This window comes from Callospermophilus lateralis, chromosome 19, assembly GCF_048772815.1.
Source record: "Callospermophilus lateralis isolate mCalLat2 chromosome 19, mCalLat2.hap1, whole genome shotgun sequence".
In the NCBI taxonomy this organism is placed as follows: Eukaryota; Metazoa; Chordata; class Mammalia; order Rodentia; family Sciuridae; genus Callospermophilus; species Callospermophilus lateralis.
The window spans coordinates 29,942,870-29,962,328 of NC_135323.1; the positions used below are offsets into that span (position 1 = coordinate 29,942,870).

At 53.5% G+C, this 19,459-nt stretch overlaps 3 protein-coding genes across 4 annotated transcripts; all 3 read left to right on the forward strand.

Annotated features, from left to right (window-relative positions):
• The first annotated feature begins 1,564 nt into the window (after positions 1-1,564).
• Positions 1,565-6,987, forward strand: Gpc2 (glypican 2). The gene is made up of 10 exons (XM_077106105.1): positions 1,565-1,730; positions 2,389-2,547; positions 2,869-3,191; positions 4,079-4,159; positions 4,753-4,915; positions 5,168-5,298; positions 5,440-5,592; positions 5,679-5,818; positions 5,911-6,086; positions 6,728-6,987. Exons 1-10 carry the CDS (start codon positions 1,565-1,567, stop codon positions 6,985-6,987), a joined length of 1,752 nt encoding a protein of 583 aa, XP_076962220.1.
• A 1,286-nt stretch (positions 6,988-8,273) lies between these two features.
• Gal3st4 (galactose-3-O-sulfotransferase 4) lies at positions 8,274-14,254 on the forward strand. The gene is made up of 4 exons (XM_077106027.1): positions 8,274-8,346; positions 9,505-9,817; positions 10,003-10,306; positions 12,954-14,254. Exons 2-4 carry the CDS (start codon positions 9,693-9,695, stop codon positions 13,992-13,994), a joined length of 1,470 nt encoding a protein of 489 aa, XP_076962142.1. The 5' UTR covers positions 8,274-8,346; positions 9,505-9,692; the 3' UTR covers positions 13,995-14,254.
• Positions 14,255-14,567: 313 nt separating this feature from the next.
• Trappc14 (trafficking protein particle complex subunit 14) lies at positions 14,568-19,330 on the forward strand. 2 transcript variants are annotated; one of them, XM_077105980.1, is made up of 11 exons: positions 14,568-15,197; positions 15,400-15,495; positions 15,598-15,727; positions 15,898-15,984; positions 16,278-16,398; positions 16,502-16,649; positions 16,782-16,864; positions 16,952-17,115; positions 17,982-18,136; positions 18,321-18,514; positions 18,621-19,330. In XM_077105980.1, exons 1-11 carry the CDS (start codon positions 14,787-14,789, stop codon positions 18,772-18,774), a joined length of 1,743 nt encoding a protein of 580 aa, XP_076962095.1. In that variant the 5' UTR covers positions 14,568-14,786; the 3' UTR covers positions 18,775-19,330. The 2 variants fall into 2 exon arrangements, with proteins under 2 accessions (XP_076962095.1, XP_076962096.1); XM_077105981.1 differs by having other exon boundaries at positions 14,568-14,930.
• The last annotated feature ends 129 nt before the right edge of the window (positions 19,331-19,459 follow it).

Below are 19,459 nucleotides of genomic sequence, written 5' to 3' on the forward strand. Positions count from 1 at the left end.
TGACTTAACCATATCAAGGGATATTAAGGGATTAATGACAGCGGCACCTCACGGGCTGGGGTGTAGCTCAGTGCTGGTTTAGCACGCGCGATTCTGGGTCTGGATTCCAGCACTAGCCAAAAGAAAAAAGAAAAAAAAAAAAAAAAAAGCCCCACCGTCCCAGAAACTGGCCAGAGGCACGGGAGTTGCTCTCCAAGCGCCTGGTGAGGCACAACCCACTCCACACGCGACCCTCCCGGGGACTTCCGAGGAAACGTAAATCGCTTGGTGTAGGAGAATTAGGCTCACGTGGTAAATTAAAAATAAAACGGAAATGAATAAGGGAAGGGCAGAATCAATCAATAAATGAATAAATAAAGCACCCTGGGCTGTGGTTCCCGGGATCCGTTTCCTGATTCCACGTGGGACGGGAAGGGAAGCTCTCACCGCCTCGGGGTGGAGGCGCCATTGGAAACGCTCGAGGAGCCAAGGAAGGCGAGCGCTCTACTTTTCCCGAAAGCGGAACCTGCGTCGCACCCTTACTTAATTGGACTCATTCGGGCTGAAGAGCCTCCAAACCTCACCGGAGCCCACCCTCTCGGGGGCTGGAGATGGGATTCTCCGCGGCGGAGGCCACTGAGGCACAGACGCGGCGAAGGGGCTCGTCTTCTCGGGGCAGGAGGGTTGGTGTGGGCTATTCTTGGGTCAAAGGGGAACCTCACTGAGTCGGGAAGTGACTTCTGGCTGAGTACGGTTGAAAAAAAGGTCACCTCCTGGGCTCCTTTGGGTCTCTACGTGGCACTCCACCTCCACCACAGGAGACCGCGGCTTCCCTCTCAAAAGCGGAAGAATCTAGAAAAACGCGGGAAGGCACGAGGTACACTGTGCGCAGGCGCGAGACCAACGCTCGCCCCGCCCCCACCTCCAGGGCTAGGAATTGTCTCGAGGGTTTTGGAGCTCGTGCTTGCCACGCTTCAGTCACGCTGCGGTAGGCGACCTCGTGTAGCCGCCAGGCATGCCGTTCCGTCCTGTGGACTCCCGCGCTCTAGCCCTCTGCTTTAACTGAGCTCCACCCCGGCCCCGCCCCCTCTGCGTCCAGTTTCCCCCTCCATTGGTCAAATTTCGGACTACATTACTAGTCCGAATGTGGTGGATGAAGCCACCCCTTCCATCAGGCTTCTGGAGTGCAAAACGCTGGATTCCACCCAGGCCCCGCCTTCCGAACCGAATCGCCACGCCCCCAAGGAGGACCACGCCCCCACCTCGCTAACACCCTTCGCGTGGCCGCGTCCCGCCTCCTGCCGAGCTTCCCCAGTACATTGGCTTAATTTCTCTCTTGACCCCGCCCCCGAGGCCAGCTTCTTATTATCATTGGCGGGGCCCCGCCTAGGGCCCCGCCCCTGTCCGGCTCCGGGCTCCCATTGTCTCAGCAGATGCTGCTTGGTCCAGCTATCGTGCCCAGTTTTCAGTTTTCTGGGGTCGTGCTCTTTCTCTGGCTGGTGGAGCGGTCCTGCGGCCAAAAGCCAGATTCTGGAGTTGGGGCGGCTCTTCTTTCCTTCTTAGACGTCCCAGGGAGGCTACAGCTATGTCCGTGCTGCGACCTCTCCTGCTTCTGCTGCTGCCTCTGTGTCCCGGTCCCGGACCGGGACCCGGGAGCGAGGCAAAAGTCGCCCGGAGTTGTGCAGAGACCCGGCAGGTGCTGGGGGCCCGGGGTTATAGCTTAAACCTAATCCCTCCCTCCATGATCTCAGGTGAGTAGAAAACAGGATGACTAGAGAATAGCGGGGTGAGGGGCGGCGGCAGACCCTTCCCATGTCACAATAACTCTTTTCCTTTTCAAAGTGAACGTTATGATAATCTTTTCATCCCATAAAATCTCTCTCTTCCTCTTATAACTTCTTTTCTACGATCACAATAAACCTCCTGCTCACATAATAGCTCTTACTCCACCCCCACCACGGGAATCTCTCTCTGGTAATTAAGCATCCCTCCCCAAGTGTCTTTCTTCGCAGTGAGGTTCCCTTCACTATTTCTAGAGACCTTTCTGTGATAAGACTTCCTTGCTTACCAAGTAACAACACCCTTGCACATCCCATTCTTGCACAACCCACCCTTGCACATCCTATGGAAGCTACCCTGCAAGTTCCTTGAGGTCCGGGTGCCTATTGGGGAGGGTCACCTAAGGACACTGGTCACTAATTGGGTCCTGGGTCATCAAAGAGATCACATGACTAATGGGAATGGATTTGGGATGGGTGAGGAGACAATAAAGAGGGGTCAGGTGGGGACGAGGAGGCAAACAATAGAGACCAGACAGGTGAGAGAAAGAATAGCCCCAGAGATAGGTGGGAGATGGACGGAGTTTCATAATATCCCTTGCCACTATTTCTCCCTGTTTCCTCTGCCCAGGTGAGCACCTCCAGATCTGTCCCCAGGAGTACACCTGCTGTTCCAGTGAGACAGAACAGAAGCTCATCAGTGATACTGAGGCCACCTTCCAAAGCCTAGTGGAAGATAGTGGCTCTTTCCTTGTTCACACACTGGCTGCCAGGCACAGAAAGTTTAATGGTGAGGATGTGGGGTCCCCAAATGCACTTCACACCTCTCCTCTATGCTTGTGACCCCAGCAAGCTTCCTGTCCCCTTTCTCTACTTTAACCTAAGATATTCCACCCCAGCCCAGCCCTGCTTATCCCCAGTCCCCATCCGGAACTCTTGCCAGGACCTGCTTTCCCTCATTCCCAGTCTGCCCAGGTCTCTGAGAATTGCTCAGTTTCTAATTCACTTTTCTCTTCTCTCCCCATCCCCATTCTGTCCTACCTCTGCCCTTTCACTGTTCTTCCCTTTTCTGTCCTCACCACCCTCTGCCCTTGCTCCCTGCCTTTGCTAGAGTTTTTTCGGGAGATGCTCTCTGTATCCCACCAATCCTTGGCCCAGTTCTTCTCGCACTCCTATGGCCGCCTGTATTCCCAGCACGCCCTCATCTTCAACAGCCTGTTCTCTCGCCTGTGGGACTACTATGAGAAGTCTGGTGAGGGGTTGGAGGACACCTTGGTGGATTTCTGGGCACAGCTTCTGGAGAGAGCATTCCCCCTGATGCATCCACAGTACAGCTTCCCCCCTGACTTCCTGCTCTGCCTCACACACCTCGCCTCGACTACTGATAACTCTCTGCAGCCCTTTGGGGACTCGCCCCGCCGCCTCCGCCTACAGGTGAGGGGTCTGGAGGCCTGAGCTCAGCCACCGCCAACCTAGTGACCTCTGAACTGTGTGCCACTCAGATCCAAACAAATGACCCTCTCAAAAAGGAGGTTACCCCTGATCTCATGATTCCCCCATTTTGTGTCTCAGCCAACTCTGACCTGGTGGTTCCTATCTCAAGCTTCAGTCACCTGAGGTGCTTAATCCAGTGCTCATTAGTCTCCTTTAATTGGATCCCCACCCCCATTCTTTTTTTTTTAATATTTATTTTTTAGGTGTAGATGGACACAACACAATGCCTTTATTTTTATGTGGTGCTGAGGATTGAATCCGGATCCTGCCTGTGCTAGGCGAGCGCTCTACCGCTGAGCCACAGTCCCAGTCCCCCACTTCCATTCTTTACCCTGGTTTTATTACAAACACTAACCTGCTCTCAGCCCCAGCCACCTTTCTGCCAAGTTTCCCAAAATCCTAACATCTTGATTTCCTCTGGTTCAACTGAACATGTACAAGGCATGCAATAATCAAGAAGCCTTTTGACCTATGTTGTTTTATTCAATTGTCTGAATTCTTTGATATAAATAATAGTATCCCTGTTTTACAAATGAGAAAACCAAGGTTCAGGTCTCACATCCAGTAGTAGTACGGTGGAGCTGTGTCTCACACCCTGGTCTTCTAGCTTCAAATTCAGTGTTCTGATACACAGCCTGTGGAACACTTGATCCAGTTCCCTTGATCCCTCTAGACTTTAATTCCTTTGGATCTCTTGAACCTGCCTCTCTGTACCACCCAACACACTACCCACCCCAAGATAATCCCACTGCTCATTCCTTGGCCCCAGTCTCAACTGACCTATGACAACTTTGTGGAGTTTTTTCACCTTCTTTCCCTTCCCTCAGATAACTCGGGCCCTGGTGGCTGCTCGGGCCTTTGTCCAGGGCCTGGAGACTGGAAAAAACGTGGTTGATGAATCACTTAAGGTTAGAAGGGGCTTGAGTGTGGGCAGGGACCAGGGAGGGGGAGGCAGAAGTGGGAGAGACCCCTTGAGGAAGACAGGCATCAACTGGTAGTAGAGGCCTGAGGCCTTCCCCTATCAGCCTCTAGGCTCTGGCATCCTTGGGTAAATCAGGAAGGAGGGAGTCAAAGATTGGAGTACTGGGTCTCCCAGGACTCCTCCATGATTGACTCCCCTTTCCCTGCTGAAGCCCTCTCTCCACCACCTATCCTCTCCTAACCTCCCAACCTTACCTCCTGCCTCTTCCCTCTGGAATCATCATGGACTCACTCTAGTCCTTGGGTCTTTCCTCAGACCTATCCCCACAATAGTAATACACCTCCCGTGGGGGAGGATCTGTGAATTGGCCCCTAGGAATCTCCCTCCCCAGCTTGGCAATCCTTTGGTCTCACCTTCTACAACATGGGGTCAACAGCCCTGTACCTCATATGCAGCAACTTATTGTTCTGTAACTTAGGGAGATGGGACCAAGTACTGACTTCTTTGTGCTCAGTGTCAGACTTGACTGAGAGCAGCCAAGGTGTTTGTGGATGACAGAGTCTGGTTCTCTGCCCCAAGGTGCAGGTGTCTGAAGACTGCAGGAAAGCTCTGATGCGTCTTATTGGCTGCCCCCTTTGCCGGGGAGTCCCCTCACTTATGCCCTGCAGGGGCTTCTGCCTCAACGTGGCCAGTGGCTGTCTGAGCAACAGAGGACTAGAGCCAGACTGGGGCAACTATTTGGGTGAGGGGATTCAAAAAAGCCTGGGAAAGAGGAGGACCTGGAGGAGGGCTGGAGATTGTGTAAGGGTGGGTGGGATGAACTGGAGAGAGGGGGTCTAAAGCCCTACTGAGGAAGGGAAAGGATGGGGGTCTTCTCATGTGAATGCCCCAACTCTTTTCTGCTTCCCTCTGAAGCCCCCATAAGGATCGTGGGAACATCCTAGTTCACTGTACACCCCCTTGAACCCCTTTTCTCTTTCTCCCCTCCTTCAAGATGGTCTCCTGTTCCTGGCTGATAAGCTCCAGGGGCCTTTTTCCTTTGAGCTGGCTGCCGAGTCCATTGGGGTGAAGATCTCAGAGGGTTTGATGTATCTGCAGGAAAACAGTATGAGGGTGTCAGCCAAGGTATGAGGAGGAAAGAGTGGAAATGAGGCCTTGGCTGGGGAGAGTGGTAACAGATTATGGGCATCTGGGGAGGCTTTGGGTCCGAACGGGGATAGGGTGGGTTCACAGGGGGATGACTGTGTAGAGCTCTCTTGTGCGCAGGTGTTTCAGGAATGCGGGACCCCCCACCTGATTTCAGCCCGCAACCGCCGAGCGCCCGCACCCTTGGAAGAGGCAGGTCGACCATGGCCGTGGAGGGTGGCACCAGAGGAGGAGCGGCCCACGACGGCAGCGGGCACCAATCTGCACCGGCTGGTGAGTGACCGCGGCGGGGCGGGGCGGAGCGGAGGGCGCGGCCTCCGGGGCGCTGCAGCTGGACATGTGGCCTCTTGCTTGCTCAGGTGTGGGAGCTCCGAGAGCGTCTGAACCGGCTGCGGGGCTTCTGGGTCGGGCTGCCCCTGACGGTGTGTGGGGACTCGCGCATGGCGGCAGATATCTCGCAGGAGACGGCGCCCTGCTGGACCGGGACTGGGCGAGGCAGGTGAGAGCTGGGTGGCGGCGGCGGTGGCAGTGGTGGCGGGCGGAGGGCTGCACGTGGGCTCGCGGGAGTTTTCGCGGCTTCTGTACTCGCAGGTACCAGTTGCCGGTGGTGGTGGGTCCCCGGACCGATCAGACCCACAACCCGGAGTTGGGGTTGGATACCTCGGGCCCCGACGTCCCGACGCGGCGTCGCCGGCTGCTGCTCCGCTCTGCCACCGCCAGGATGCGGGCGGCGGCACTTGGACAAGACCTGGACATGCAAGACGCTGGTGAGGCCCGCCACCTCTGTCCGCGAGCTCCGCCCACTGCCCGCGGTCCCACCTGGCCTCTCTTAGTTCTCATTCATTTCTTTATTGGGCACTTACATCAAAGATAGAGAGGGGTAAAAGACCAATAAGTGGGTCATCATCCTTGAGTTTATGGTGTAGTGGGAGACACAGAAATGCAGAATAATGGGGGATGTTTTTAATAAAGGGCAAAGAATTGCTGGAGAAGGGTGGGGAAAGGAAGGGGAGTGGAGGTGACAGTGGGTGGGCACCACAAGTTGGAATTTTCCAGAAGGGGAAGCAAGACACATTCATTTTTTTCCCCCTCTCCTGTCTTGTCTTGCTCCTCCCCACCTCTCTTCCCGCCTGCTCCCTGCTTTTGTGTACTTCTGTTTCTCTCTTTCCTGTTTATCCTCTATCTGTCCCTTTTTTCTGTCCTTGTTGTGTTGTCTCTTCCCATCTTCCATCATCTTCTCTCATCCCCATATCTGCTGATCTTGCATTTTCTTCTGCTGCCTTCCTGTCACTGTGTTTTACCCTTGTCTCTGTCTCTGTATTAATCTTGATTTCTCTTCCTCCTCGTTTGATCTCTCTCCAACTCTCTTTCCCACCCCATCTGTCTCTGTCCCTCATCCTCCCTGCAGAAGAGGATGCCAGTGGCTCTGGAGGGGGATTCCACTATGCAGATGACTGGAAGGCTGGAACTGCACCTGTGGCCCCTGCTGCCTGGCCTCCAAGGCCACATCACCCTCCTCGAAGGGACAGCAGCAGTGGGGGCAGAGGAAGAGGTGGTCCCCGCTATAACCAGGACAGGAGCAGGAGTGGGGGGATGTCTGTTGGTCTTCACAACTCACCGGTTCTCATTCTCTTCCCCTCAGCCCTGGCCATGCTTGGACCTCGATAACAGGGGAGGGGTGCCCTAGCATCAGAAGGGTTCATGGCCCTTTCCCCTCAGCTGGGCCTGGGGAGGAGTCAAAGGGGGCTACTGAGAGAGTAGAAAAGGGACTTTGCAGGTGAATGGCTGGGGCCCCGAATCCAGGAGATTCCCATTGGTGGGCTGGGGGTGGGTGGGTGTTCACAGTATTTATTTTTTCATTTGGTAATGGGGGTATTTATTTAGGAAAGAAGTGTGATTGCTGTCCTCTAAGGCTAGGGCTGGTGATCAGCACCCCCTCCACAAGAGCGATAAGGGTGAAAGGGGGGAGTTTTAGAGTTGCCATTGGGGGATGGAGTTGGAAGAAGTTGAAAATGGGGAGGGGTGGAACTAAGAGGGTGGGGGGGCACCTGGTCTTAGAAATGGACAATGCTGGGTGCTGATGGGATGTAGGGCTGGGGGTTGGTGTGTGTGAGTAGGCTGTGAGGCTCCATGGGCCTGCGTTCTGTTGAGTTTTTTAAATGTCATTTTTTAAAAAGTAAAATACAAAACGGGGGGGGGGGTGCTCATTGCTTGATCTCTACCATCCACTTCCTTCACAAGGTCCCATTTCATGTTTCAGTGTTTGACGGTTTATCTACAAATAAATGACAATTTACTGGACCCTTTGTGTGCCTTTCTCTGTGTTTAGCATTCCTCCTGAGCCCTGGCTCCAAACAAAGGCCTCAGGGCATCTTGACTGGCTCAGTTTCTGCCTGTTTCTTACCTCTCTTGGAATCTGTCTCCTGGGAGCAGGTCTTGGGAATGACCCCCTATCTCCAGGTTTCTAAGTCTGAGCATCTTCATCTGTAAAACTGGGAGAAATATGGAGCCCAAACAACTGCAAGGAAACACCTTGGCCCTGTGCAATTCTCTTTGAAGGCGAGGCATGATTAATATTACTACACCACTGGCCCCTGCTCTCAGGGTGGGGGCCCTCGTTCTCTGGGTGTCAACCTCTACCTCATCACCTCCCTGACAATGTTTGCTTTCAACTCTCCTCCCTTTCTTTCTTTCATCCTTCTTTTCTTTCTTTCACCTGAATGAATCTTTTGTTCTGTAGAAAGCTGAGAGATAAAGATATAATTGATATGGGTGAAAGTTTCTTCCACTGGCAGTCTGGGTGCCCTAACCAGAGGGAAATGTGCAGGGAGGGAAAAGGCCAGAGACAGCATCAGCGATCAAAGCTGGAGCAGCTGCTTGGACTGGCGGGACAAAGGGAGGGGAGGGGAGGAGCCTGGGCACTGAGAAAGTTTGCAAGGAAAGTTGAGCTGAGTGAGGAGCCGGGCGGTGGCTGGGGCAGGCGGGAGGGCCGGACCCGGTTTCCCCGCAGCTCCCCTTCGGGCCTTGGTGAGTGGACGAGTGAAACCGAGGCTGGGGCCAGTGGAGGGACCCCTTGTATTTATGGGAGGACCCTAGGGTTCACAGAGACAACCTCAGAGGACACCAACAAAGGACTGGTGACAGACCGAGCAGTCTCCAAAAGCTGGAGGAAACAGAGGGCTGGGATCAAGGGTAATGGGAAGAGATAAAAGATGGATGGAAGTGAAAAGCTGTGACAGGGGAGTCAAAGCCGGATCTTGAGGGCGATGCCAGAGTGGGCAGGTCTCTGGGTAGCAAGTGTGGGTTCTCTCTGGCTGGGGTCACCCCTGTCCCCTCTGGAAGGGGGCTGTCCAGGCTTGTTAGAGGGGCTGAGATTATGGGTTGTAATCTGAAGTGGGTGGAGCCAGACTCCCAGTTAATTAGGAAACTGGGTCTGGGAAGGCAGGCAGCAGCTCCATATGGCTTTCTCCATCTCGGTTTCCAAGGTCAATGTCTGTCTCTGTCTCTGTGTCTTTCCGCCTCTCTCTGGCTTCGTCCTCTCAGTACCTGCTCCTGGTGCACCATCGTGGTTAGAGAGTGGGATGGGAATGTGTGCCCAGGGGTCTTGTGGGTTTCATGCATAATGCCACATCTCCCCCAGCCCCACACATACACTGGTGTCTGTCTTGTGCTGGGACAGTGGGGAGACAAGCGGCTTGCATTTAGGAAACAGCAGCCCATACTAGTTACAAAGTCACTCCTGGAAGTACATCCTCCCCTCCTCTTGATTGCCTCCTCCATTCCCTTCCTAGCCACAGAAGGGAGCTCTTGATCCCTGTTTTTAACCAACAGAGGGGCTCAGAAGGAAGTCAGGGACCCAGCAGTGACCTGACCTGTCATAATGAGCAGATTGGTCTGATTTCTCTCACTGGCTGCTTCATTCACAATAAGGGCTCTGCCTTTCTCTCCTTCCGTTTGAAATCCCTGAGGCTCCGGGAAAACTGAGTATGGGATTTGGGGGGACTGGAGACAAGCAACAGGCTGGCAGCAGAAGGAATAGTTGAGGGACCACCTACAAGGATCTGGTGTACAGAGTACCCCTACTGCTCCCCTTTCCTAAACTAGGTCTCAGTAGCAGCAGCAGCAGGAGAGAAGTTTCTAGCCATCTTCTTAGACTCCCCTCCTTCCCCCTCATTTCCCTTCTAGACGCTGACAGAGGCAAAAATCTGCTAACTCAGGGGGCAGACTCAACCAGGGCTGGGAGCAGGCCTGGGGAATGACCCCCCGATCTCCAAACGGCACCTTCTGCGGCTGCACGGCTATCTCAAGCTGTCTCTGCTTGTGCTCCTGGCCCTGGCTTTGTCCCTGTCTAGAGTCCCCTTTCCCTGTGCCACATGGGTCCTTCGTCACCTGCCAGGACCATGCGACTTTGGGGGCCTCGGAGCCTGGGGGTGGCTCTGGGAGTCTTCATGACCATCGGATTTGGCCTCCAGCTCTTGGGGGGGGCCTTCCAGAGGAGGTGAGTCCTCATCTTGTCCCATCTCCCAGTAGATGCCTTCCCACTTGTTCTTCCTCCTCTAACCTGGGGCTGTGACTCCTGGGGACTTAGGGGAGCCTCTATGCCCTCTGTTTTTTCTTCACAAGAAGACAGTGGCTCCATTTGCTGGTGAAGGGCAGGATACTTCCCTACTCATCTCTTCCCAGGTTACCCAGGCTGCAGCTCAGACAGTCCTGGGCCACCTCCCTGGGATCAGCTGTTCCATCCTGCCTACCCCGGCAGCGACTTGTGTTCCTGAAGACACATAAATCCGGGAGCAGCTCTGTGCTGAGCCTGCTTCATCGCTATGGGGACCGGCATGGGTTGCGCTTCGCCCTCCCCACCCGCTACCAGTTCGGCTACCCAAGGTTTTTCCGGGCCTCTCAGGTCAAAGGCTACCATCCTCAGGGTGGGGGCACTCAGCCCCCCTTCCATATCCTCTGTCATCACATGAGATTCAACCTGAAAGAGGTGAGGGGTTCAGGGGGGTGAGGGGGTGGGGCCAAAAAGAGATGGATTTAGGGTTGTGGCCAAGACCTCCAGGGGAGGGTCTGGGGATCTCCAGGCATCACCTTACCCACAAGTGGACATGGAGGCCATAAAGGTGGGATTTCCTGTTCTTCTCTGCAGGTGTCCTTTCCCCTGGATTTTCTGGGTACCAGAGTGTTCCCCTCTCCCATCTGGGGGTTTACTTCAGTCTCTTTCCTTGACTAACTTATTCCCCTGGTGTTGTGTCCTGCCAACTTGGATGCACTTGGATGCACTCCCTCCAGGTGTCCCTTGCCCTTCACAGTGTTTACTATTATTACCAGGGATCTTGCTCTGCCATTAGGACCTTCTGACTCATCTTTCTTTCGCTCCCCTCACACCAGCTGTCACACTTTGAGATTTTTATGTCAGCTCTATGTCAAGCTCTTGGCTGAGCATGGCAGAATAGCTGGACAGAAGTTCAGTGCTGACCCTTGGGACTTTAGTTCTTATGGGGGAGACAAATGGAAACACACAAGGACCCAAGAACTCTTGTAGAAAGACAATCAACATGCAAATGAAAACATATAGGGAAGGAACTACCCTTCATAGAATACTTTTTTAAAAAAATATTTATTTTTTAGTTTTAGGTGGACACAATATCTTTATTTTATTTTTATGTGGTGCTGAGAATCGAACCCAGTGCCTCACATATGCTAGGCAAGCGCGCTACCACTTGAGCCACATCCCCAGCCCCCCTTCATAGAATACTTATTGAGTGCTGGATATTGGTCTTATCATCGCCTTGCCGTGAAGGAAGTACAAAAGTATTACACAGAAATGGAGATTGAGTCTCAGCAGGCTAAGTGAAATTGGCAACAGAAATTGGCTAACAGAAATTGGCAAAAGTAGAATTTGAACTCAGGTCTTTTTACTCTGAGGTAGAGGCTCCTTCTGAGGACCTGGATGTATTTTTGTATTTGGAATTGTAGGGAGTCTATTTATCAAATGGAGTGGGGTTTGTTAGAGAAGCAGGACTAAAGGATGGAGTGGACATGGCTTTGAGACAGTAGCGAGCGCACCCACCACTCTTGGAGCAGAGGATCAACAAACATGTGGCTGTTGATGTGCATGTGAGCATGCACACAGCTGTGCCAGAGAGGTATGTGTAGTGTGTGTGGATGGCAGAACTTCAGTGGGGGTTACAAAGTCCCTTTGTTGAAGCTGGAGGAGTGTGAGGGTGATCTGGTAGGCAGCAAGGGGCTTCTGTTGGGTGTGAGGCAATGGCAGTGAATTTTGAGGTAAGTTTCTTTAGTGGTTAGGATGGTTCCTTGTTACCACCATTCATCCAATACCTGCCATGTTACAGACATGTCCACATTCTTCCAGGTAGCTGTTTAACCCAGATTTATAGGTAGAGAAATAAAGGCTGTTGAGAAGCTTATTCATCTGCCCCAAAGTCATACAATTAGTAAATGGCAGAACTGGGATTTTATTCCAGGTCCATCTGATGCCAGAGTGTTCTCTTCACTGTTCCCTTCTGCCTTCAAAGAGACAGTTCAAAGAGACAAAGGCTCTGCCCTTCAGGCATGCCTCTGGAGCAGGTCAGAGAACATCAAGACACAGAGAGGTCAGATTCAAGATGAAAGTCCATTTCAGAGACAGAAATCCTCAGAGAGTCCAGGAGCTAGATTCTGATGTGGATAAAAATGAAGAGCTATGTAAGGGTATGATCCAGCCTGATTTCCACTATCCTTGTTCAGACGTGCAATCATGTGTCCCAGCCCTTGGGGCAACGCCTTACCAAGGGGCCAGGGCTCCCCAGGGTCCAAGTCCAGGGCTGTGTTTTGCTCTCCAAGGTGTCCAGGAGACTCTAAAGGGTTGCTACCCTGGGCTGCTCTACAGCATCATCTCTATCATCCCTTTTCATTCTCTGCTCTCAGACACATCCCACCTCCCTCCTGGGGCGGCCTAAGACCACTCCCTTTCTTGGAACTGAGACCTAGAGTCCCAGAGGAGGCACTCAACAGATTTTTGTTGAAGAAGTGAGCACAAAGTTTGTTTCCTAGAGGCTTTACCGCCAGGGCAGTCAGAAAGCCCCAAGGAAATTAATACTCTATGAACTTTGCATACTCCAATTCTTTTTCTTTCATATATATATATATATATATATATATATATATATATATATATATATATTTATGTTTATTTTTATTTTTTTTTTGGTGGTACTGAGTGTTGAACCCTGGGGTACTTTACTACTGAGCTATTTCCCCAGATCTTTAATTTTTTTTATTTATTTAGGATTTCACTAAGTTGCTGAGGTTGACCTGAACTTGTGATCCTCCTGCCTCAGCCTCCCAAGTGGCTGGGATTACAGGCGTGTGATGCTCGCCTGGCTCCAGGTTTCTTCGTTCCTTTTATATCCTTTATCCTCTATAATCACCTGGGAACCTATAATTATCCCCATTCTGTAGATGAGCAAACTGAGATTTAGAGATGTGAAGTAAAGGTCATGTAGCTAGTGAGGGAAGCTGGTGGTCCCCAGCAGAGCTGTGGGGAGGTTGTGGGATCAGTAGGGCTTTGGCTGGTGCCTATTTCCCCCAGGCTTAGTTTTTTTTTTCTTATGTGTGTCTTCTCTCCTCTGCAGGTACTTCAGGTAATGCCTTCTGATAGTTTCTTCTTTTCCATTGTTCGCGACCCAGCGGCTCTGGCCCGCTCTGCCTTCTCCTACTATAAATCCACCTCATCAGCCTTCCGCAAGGCACCATCTTTGGCTGCCTTCCTGGCCAACCCTCGAGCCTTCTACCGGCCTGGAGGCCGTGGGGACTACTATGCTCGAAATTTGCTATGGTTTGACTTTGGCCTGCCTTTCCCTCCAGAGAAGAGGATCAAGAGAGGGAATCCCAAAGACCCTGACTCCCACCAGGGGCATGTTTTGCCTTCTGGCACTGGCCCTCGAGCCCAAATCCTAGATCCCAATGCTCTCTTGCAGCCTGTTTCCACTGTTGCTGATGGTCACAGCCAGGCAGTCAGCCCTACCTCTTTCAATTTGGGGTCCTCATCCTTCATTCAGTGGGGCCTGGCCTGGCTGGACTCTGTTTTTGATCTGGTCATGGTGGCTGAGTACTTTGACGAATCACTGGTTCTGCTGGCAGATGCCTTGTGCTGGGGTCTGGATGATGTGGTGGGTTTCATGCACAATGCTCAGGCTGGAGGTGAGCAGGGCCTCAGGGCTGCTGGCACTGGTGGACTAACTGCTGAGGATCAGCAGCTGACTGCCCAGGCCAGAGCCTGGAACAACCTGGACTGGGCTCTCTATGTTCACTTCAACCGCAGCCTCTGGGCACGGATAGAACAATATGGCCAGAGACGACTGAAGCATGCTGTGGCTGAGCTTCGGGCTCGCAGAGAGGCTATGGCTAAGCACTGCCTGCAGGGGGGTAAGGCTTTAGACCCCAAATATATCACCAACAGTCAGTTCCGCCCCTTCCAGTATGGGTCAGCTAAAGTTTTGGGCTATGTACTTCGGAGTAGTTTGAGCCCTCAAGACAGGGAGGAGTGTGAACGCCTGGCTACCCCTGAGCTACAGTACAAGGACAAGCTGGATGCTAAGCAGTTTCCCTCTCCAGTCTCAATATCCTTGAAGACTTCAAGGCTACTTTCCTCTAGGCATCAAGCTACAGATTAGGACACATGTGATGAGAGTGGGGCTGCCAGAAGCAATCTCTGCATCCCTGGGAAAGGATGGAACTTTACCTTGACGCAGACCCCAAGTTTTCTGACCTGTGCCTCGGAAACCCAGCAGTGCCTCCCTCCCCTCTCCACTTCCCCAAGGCAGGTCCACGTAGCACTCTCCAAAGTCCCCGGGAGGAGTAAAAGATGGAGAGAGCCACAGAAAGTTTAGGGCATGGTGAGTTGAAATGATATGTCCATTTCTCTAGAAAACGTTATTGGGTTATGTTCACTTCATTATGAAATGTTTGTTCAATGAATAAATGATATGAAACTTCCACTTGATATATGTAGGACAGAAACGGGAGGTATGGAGAATAGTTCAGTGAGAAGCGGGATCGGAAGGGATTTTTTAGTATTTTTTTCCCCTCCAAGAAGCCGGTCTGCCATCTCCCACCCGTCTCGCAGCAACCTAACGCACCCCGACCCCGCCCCCTTCTCCAAGGTCGCGGCGCACACAGATCTTGGGGCCTCGGAGGCCACACCCCTCCCTTTCCGCTTCCGGTTTTTCACCAGTCATTCAGCCCCCACCACGATTCCGGCGCCGCGGGGTCTGGGTTCCGGGGTTCGTTGCCCGGGTTTCCGGGCCGGGCTGGCGTCTGGGGCCAGCTGGCTGCGCGCATCACCACTCAGGCGTCGGACCCGCCGGACCCAGCCCCGCGGACCCCCTCGCTTCCCGCGGGGGCTGGTCTGGGTCCCAGCCCCTCGGCCCCCGGCTGGCCCTGGTTCGCGCCGTCTTCGCCGCCCCATGGAGTCCCAGTGCGACTACTCGATGTACTTCCCGGCCGTGCCGCTGCCACCGCGCGCGGAGCTGGCGGGGGACCCGGGCCGGTACCGGGCGCTGCCCCGGCGTAACCATCTGTACCTCGGGGAGACTGTCCGCTTCCTGCTGGTACTACGCTGCCGGGGTGGCGCCGGGTCTGGTGCCGGGGGCGGCCCGGGCTTGAGCTCCCGAGGGGCCTGGGCAGAACTGGCAACTGCCCTGGCCGCCCTGGCTTCTGTCAGCGCCGGAGGCGTGCTACCAGGGGGCAGTGGCACCAGCGACCAGGACCCAGAACCTCCAGGGGGAGGGGACCCTGGGGGTGGAGGCGTGTTCCGAGGCTGCAGCCCTCTTCTCACCCACGGCCCGGGCCCTGCTACCTCAGGGGCAGCGACCACGGTGAGGAACTTGGGGTGACACGGCACAGGGCTGAGAGCAGTTTGCTGGGTGCCAAATGCAGTTTGGGAGATGGACGCTGGGTACCTAAGGCAGGAGGCAGATGATTGAGGGGAGGGCATGAAGGACCGTTACTGCGGAAATTAAAGGAAACGTTGCAGGCCGCCTCTGACTCCTGACCTCTTCACCCCTTTCACAATCCCAGCTGCCTGTGGAGGAACCCATCGTGTCCACAGATGAGGTCATCTTCCCACTCACTGTTTCACTGGATAGACTGCCCCCAGGGACACCTAAGGCCAAGGTAGGTTGAGCCAGGGTGGAGCTGATGTCTTAATTCAGACACCCTTTCAAGGCCCTGCCATGTCTCTCCTCTTGACCCTGGCCCAATGTCTCCTGTACCCAGATTGTAGTGACCGTGTGGAAACGGGAGGTTGAGGCACCAGAGGTCAGAGATCAAGGCTACTTGCGCTTGCTGCAGACCCGATCTCCTGGGGAGACATTCCGGGGCGAGCAGAGTGCTTTCAAGGCCCAAGGTGGGAGGAGACTGCAGGAGGGGAAAAACCAGAGTATGGTATTTGGGGGTACAGAGTGGAGGGGTGATACTGGAAAGTGCCTGATGGGGGAGAAGAGGAAGGTGATTACTGTGAGTTGGGGGGAAAGTCTGGGCCCAGCCCCTCATTTCTTGCCTCTCCCTCTTCTGCAGTGAGCACCCTGCTGACGCTGCTGCCCCCTCCAGTTCTGAAATGTCGACAGTTCACTGTGGCTGGAAAACACTTGACCGTGCTCAAGGGTGAGCAGATCTGCTGGCTCAAGTCTTGGGTAACAGCAAGAGAATTGATTAGATGATAGTTACTTGGGGCAGGCTGATGGGAATGCACAGGCTGAGGGTCAGCTGCCTGGCTGGACTTAGCCCCATGTGAGGGGAGGGAAAAGGAAGAATTCAAGGAGGTAGATCAGTGAGAACAGCTCAGATCTGGTGCCAGTCCCACCACAGTAGGTGACTTAAAGTGGGTGGCTCTTGCTGTGAACCTAGTGGTCTTGAGGTATCCGGCTATGCTGAGGCCGACTGGTTACTTCCAACAGTGCTGAACAGTTCCTCCCAGGAGGAAATCTCCATCTGGGATGTCCGAATCCTCCCCAACTTCAATGCCAGTTATCTACCTGTCATGCCTGATGGCTCTGTGCTGCTGGTGGACAATGTTTGGTGAGGTCCTGGGGAGGGCAGGGCTGTGAAGTGGCAGGGGTGGAGCAGGAGCTGAACTCTGACATGGGGAGTTGTTCATGTCTTGTCCTCTCTTCTCAACTAGTCACCAGTCTGGGGAAGTCTCCATGGGCTCCTTCTGCCGACTCCCTGGTACCTCTGGCTGCTTCCCCTGTCCTCTTAGTGCCCTGGAGGAACACAACTTCCTGTTTCAGCTGAGAGGGGGTGAGCAGCCCCCTCCAGGAGCCAAGGAGGTAAGAATAAAGGGCTCGTGTGTTCGAGGAAAAAGGATAAGAAAAGGCAGTGGGAGGCAAAGGCAAGGGGCTTGACTAGACTGGAGGGAAATTCTGATGCAAGTGATGTTGATGTTTGTGTCTCACCTGCAGGGCCTAGAAGTTCCCTTGATTGCTGTGGTTCAGTGGTCCACCCCAAAGCTGCCCTTCACCCAAAGCATCTACACCCACTACCGGTCAGTGTGTGGGGCCCCTACCAGGCACCATCCCGCTCACCTCTGCTGCCTGACCCACATCTAGCTTCCCTCTCTCACTGCTCCTAGCCTGCCCAGTGTCCGCCTGGACCGTCCGTGCTTTGTGATGACTGCTTCTTGTGAGTCCCCTGTTCGGACTTATGAGCGCTTCACTGTCACCTACACACTACTCAACAATCTTCAAGACTTCCTTGCTGTGAGGCTTGTGTGGACCCCGGAGCATGCACAGGCTGGTGGGTCAGCTGCCTGGCTGGACTTAGTTCCATAGGAGGGGAGGGAAAAGAAAGAATTCAAAGAGGTAGACCAGTGAGAATAGCTTAGATCTGGTGCCAGCCCCACCTAGGTGACTTGTAGTGGGTGGCTCTTGCTGTGTACCTAGTGGTCTCCTCAGGACCTCAAATAGAGTTTAGAGAGGCATTGGGACAGTGACTTGAAGGGCACGGACAATAAGGCTACATTCTATGGTATGAGCTCTACCTCTCATTGACTAGCTGTGTGACCTTGGGTATGTTATATTACTCTTTGGACACTGGTCTTCACTCCTAATATTTTATGTTTATTTTATTTTTTGGTACTAGGGATTGAACCTAGCTATGCTCTACCACTGAGCTATATCTCCTGTCCTTTTTAATTGATTTTAGTTGTACATAACACAATACCTTTATAATTAATTTATTTATATGGTGCTGAGGATTGAATCCAATGCCTCACACATACAACGAAAGCGCTCTACTGCTGAGCCACAACCCCAGCCCCTCCTGTCCTTTTCTTGTTTGTTCTGAGATAGATTCTTGTTAAATTGTTGAGACTGGCCTTGAACTTGCAATCTTCCTGCCTTAGCCTCCCAAGTCACTGGGATTATAGTGTACCGCCACACCCAGCCCTAATATTTTGGGTTGTTATGAAGATCAATGAGTTAATTGGAACAAAACCCAGCACACACTGTATAGCTGCTCTTACCCTTAACCCTTGGCAAAAGGCAATATTTCCTCAGTTTGTTCCACAGAATGCTTTGCAAATCAAATGTGACCATGCTGATGGTGGCCTCTGGGAACTGAGGAACTGTCCAGTGTTCACTGGTGCCTGTTTCTGCCCCCAGGAAAGCAGCTGTGTGAGGAGGAACGCCGGGCCATGCAAGCAGCCCTGGACTCCATCGTCTGCCACACCCCCCTCAACAACCTTGGCTTTTCCCGGAAAGGCAGTGCGCTCACCTTCAGTGTGGCCTTCCAAGCTCTGAGGACGGGGCTCTTTGAGGTGGGCTAGTGCTGCAGGATGTTGGGGTGGAACAGTCACAGCCCCTAACTTCTATGGAGGATAATGGGTGGCACTAGAAGGCTGGGCAGAGGGAGAGTGGAATGAGCTCTGACCTGGATCTGTTGAGTGGGAAGGTCTGGGCCCAGAAGCCAGATGGAATGCTGAGGTGTCTTTCCCCACCTAGCTGAGCCAGCACATGAAACTGAAGCTGCAGTTCACTGCCAGTGTGTCCCACCCTCCTCCTGAGGCCCGGCCCCTCTCTCGCAAGAGCAGCCCCAGCAGCCCTGCTGTCCGGGACTTGGTGGAGAGGCACCAGGCGAGCCTGGGCCGTTCTCAGTCCTTCTCCCACCAACAGCCTTCCCGAAGCCACCTCATGAGGTAGGAAGTGGGGCAGATGTGGCATTGGCCTTGGCAGAGGCTGGAACTAGGGAGCAGGGAGCAGTGTGGAGGCTGAGCAGAGCCCACAGTCTCTGCCTTCTTCCAGGTCAGGAAGTGTGATGGAGCGCAGGGCCATCACACCCCCTGTGGCTTCCCCTGTTGGCCGCCCTCTCTACCTGCCCCCGGACAAGGCTGTGCTCTCTCTGGACAAGATTGCCAAGCGCGAGTGCAAAGTCCTGGTGGTGGAGCCCGTCAAGTAGCACCATGCGGCTCTGCCCCCCCCATATACTACAGAAACCCAAAGCCCCTGGAGGGCTCCTCGCTCTCAGACTGTGCCTCCCCTGGGACACCTCCCACCGTGGGTGAAGAAGCCCAGCAGGGCCGCCTGTCTGTGTCTGCTGATGGATGAGGGCAGAAGTTGTGAAGTGGGTGGTGTGGCTGCAGTGCTCCGCCAACAGTGTTTTCCCAAGTTCCTGTGGGGGGGCTGGCCCCACCCCAGCCCTTCATCCTTGTTCTAAGTTTACAGAGTATTTTCCTCATTCCTATTGTGTCCTTTCTGCCTCCAGCATTCCCTCCCACCCACCCGCAGGGCTGAGATTAGAAGGTGGTGTTGGTACAGGGATTCTGACGATGACCCTCCTATCTCAGGGGTTGGGGAGATACTAGGTGGCCTCCTCTGCTCCTCATGTTTACGTTGGCAGCCTGAAGCACTTTAAGTTGTATCTTTTTTTTGTCTGTTCCTGTAACTTATTCTCGAACTACAGCTTCCAACTGAAATAAGACTATTAAATGCCCATTCAGGAGGGAGAAGAATGACTGCTGTATGATTGTTGTTTGTGTGTTGGTGGAAACAGCAGACCAGTGGGGCTCGGGATGATTCCCTTCAGCATGCACACAAATGGCTCCCTTCCTGTCCTTGTTTTTTCAATCCCCAGTTTTAGAATG